This window comes from Pygoscelis adeliae, unplaced genomic scaffold, assembly GCF_000699105.1.
Source record: "Pygoscelis adeliae isolate BGI_AS28 unplaced genomic scaffold, ASM69910v1 Scaffold1159, whole genome shotgun sequence".
Lineage (NCBI taxonomy): Eukaryota > Metazoa > Chordata > Aves > Sphenisciformes > Spheniscidae > Pygoscelis > Pygoscelis adeliae.
In genome coordinates this window covers 233-1,530 of record NW_008825469.1, presented here as the reverse complement: position 1 = coordinate 1,530, position 1,298 = coordinate 233, and the positions used below count along the sequence as shown (strand labels likewise).

Sequence of the window (1,298 nt, the reverse complement as noted above, 5' to 3'; positions counted from 1 at the left end):
GGACGCTGTGCCTGCGCTAACCCCGCGGCTCGGGTTCACGGGGCCGCCTGGCCCCAAACTTCTCCATCCGTGCTGCTTGTAGGGATCGAGCTGCGAGCGAACCGAAGCTGCCCAAGCTGTCCGTGGTTTCTCTGCCTGGGCTTAGCCAGGGTAGGGAATTCACACCGACGAGCTACTGTGGCAGACTAGAGCCTGTTTTGCTCAGCGGATCCTGGACTCAAACTCTTAAACAGCCTTTTCTGTAGCTCCTCCTTGTGCGGGCTGTGTTTTCCCTGCCCGTTTCTAGAGCTTTGATAGAAATCCATGGAGATTTTGCTAAGCTGCTCTCTTCTGTGTCGTCCATCTGTCCCCCAGTGTTTAACACGGTTTATAACAGCGACGACAACGTGTTCGTGGGTGCCCCCACGGGAAGCGGGAAGACCATTTGTGCCGAATTCGCCATCCTGAGGATGTTGCTCCAGAACTCGGAGGGACGCTGCGTCTACATCACCCCCATGGAGGCCCTGGCAGAGCAGGTAAGCCCGGCATCCTGGGGAGAACTGGAGCTTTACCCCGGCTTGGATTTGCTTCCTCATCCCCTGTTTCACTTTTCCTCGTCCCTTCTTTGCCGTTAACGTCCCTCGGGACGACTCCACAGTCTTTTTGATTAATTGCGGTCTCTCTGAGGGGGCAAAGAGACACCGTCCCGCTGCCGACCTGCTGATGTTGGTGGGTGCACGCGTGTGCCTCCGGGGATTTGGCAGGATTTGTTCTAATTTGAGGTCGACAGCAGCATCCCTTGCATTTTTGGCAGGTCTTCTTGGACTGGTACGAAAAGTTCCAGGAGCGTCTCAATAAGAAGGTGGTCTTGCTGACGGGAGAGACGAGCACAGACCTGAAGCTGCTGGGCAAAGGGAACATCATCATCAGCACCCCTGAGAAATGGGACATCCTCTCGCGACGCTGGAAGCAGCGCAAGAACGTCCAGAACGTCAACCTCTTCATCGTGGACGAAGTGCATCTCATCGGGGGCGAAAATGGGGTGCGTCTGGGAGGGGGAGGAGGAGGGCGCTCCTAATTCGAGTGAGGCTCTTCACCCCGTCGGCCTCAGTCGCGGAGCCGCGGTGGGGGCGGATGGTTGCTCACTCCTAATGTCTGGTCCGAGGTCAGCTTTTCCTGCCGGGAGTTGCCCCAAGCTGCGGGATGGGCTGGGACAGGAGGGCCATATCCTTTGGGGGAAGCTCAGGAGTGGTATCCCCTGGGGTCTCCGTTGGGCGAGGGTGCTTGGGCTGAAAGTGGCCGGAGCCCAGCCAGGAGAG

At 58.1% G+C, this 1,298-nt stretch overlaps 1 protein-coding gene across 1 annotated transcript in view; it reads left to right on the top strand.

Moving 5' to 3' along the window:
* Positions 1–1,298, top strand: part of SNRNP200 (small nuclear ribonucleoprotein 200kDa (U5)) — a gene marked incomplete at both ends in the record, with an annotated part of 17,575 nt that overhangs the window by 16,049 nt on the left and 228 nt on the right. The window contains 2 exons of the mRNA XM_009331210.1: positions 355–515; positions 794–1,021. Coding sequence (XP_009329485.1) covers positions 355–515; positions 794–1,021 — 389 coding nt within the window. The remainder of the gene's footprint in view (positions 1–354; positions 516–793; positions 1,022–1,298) is intronic.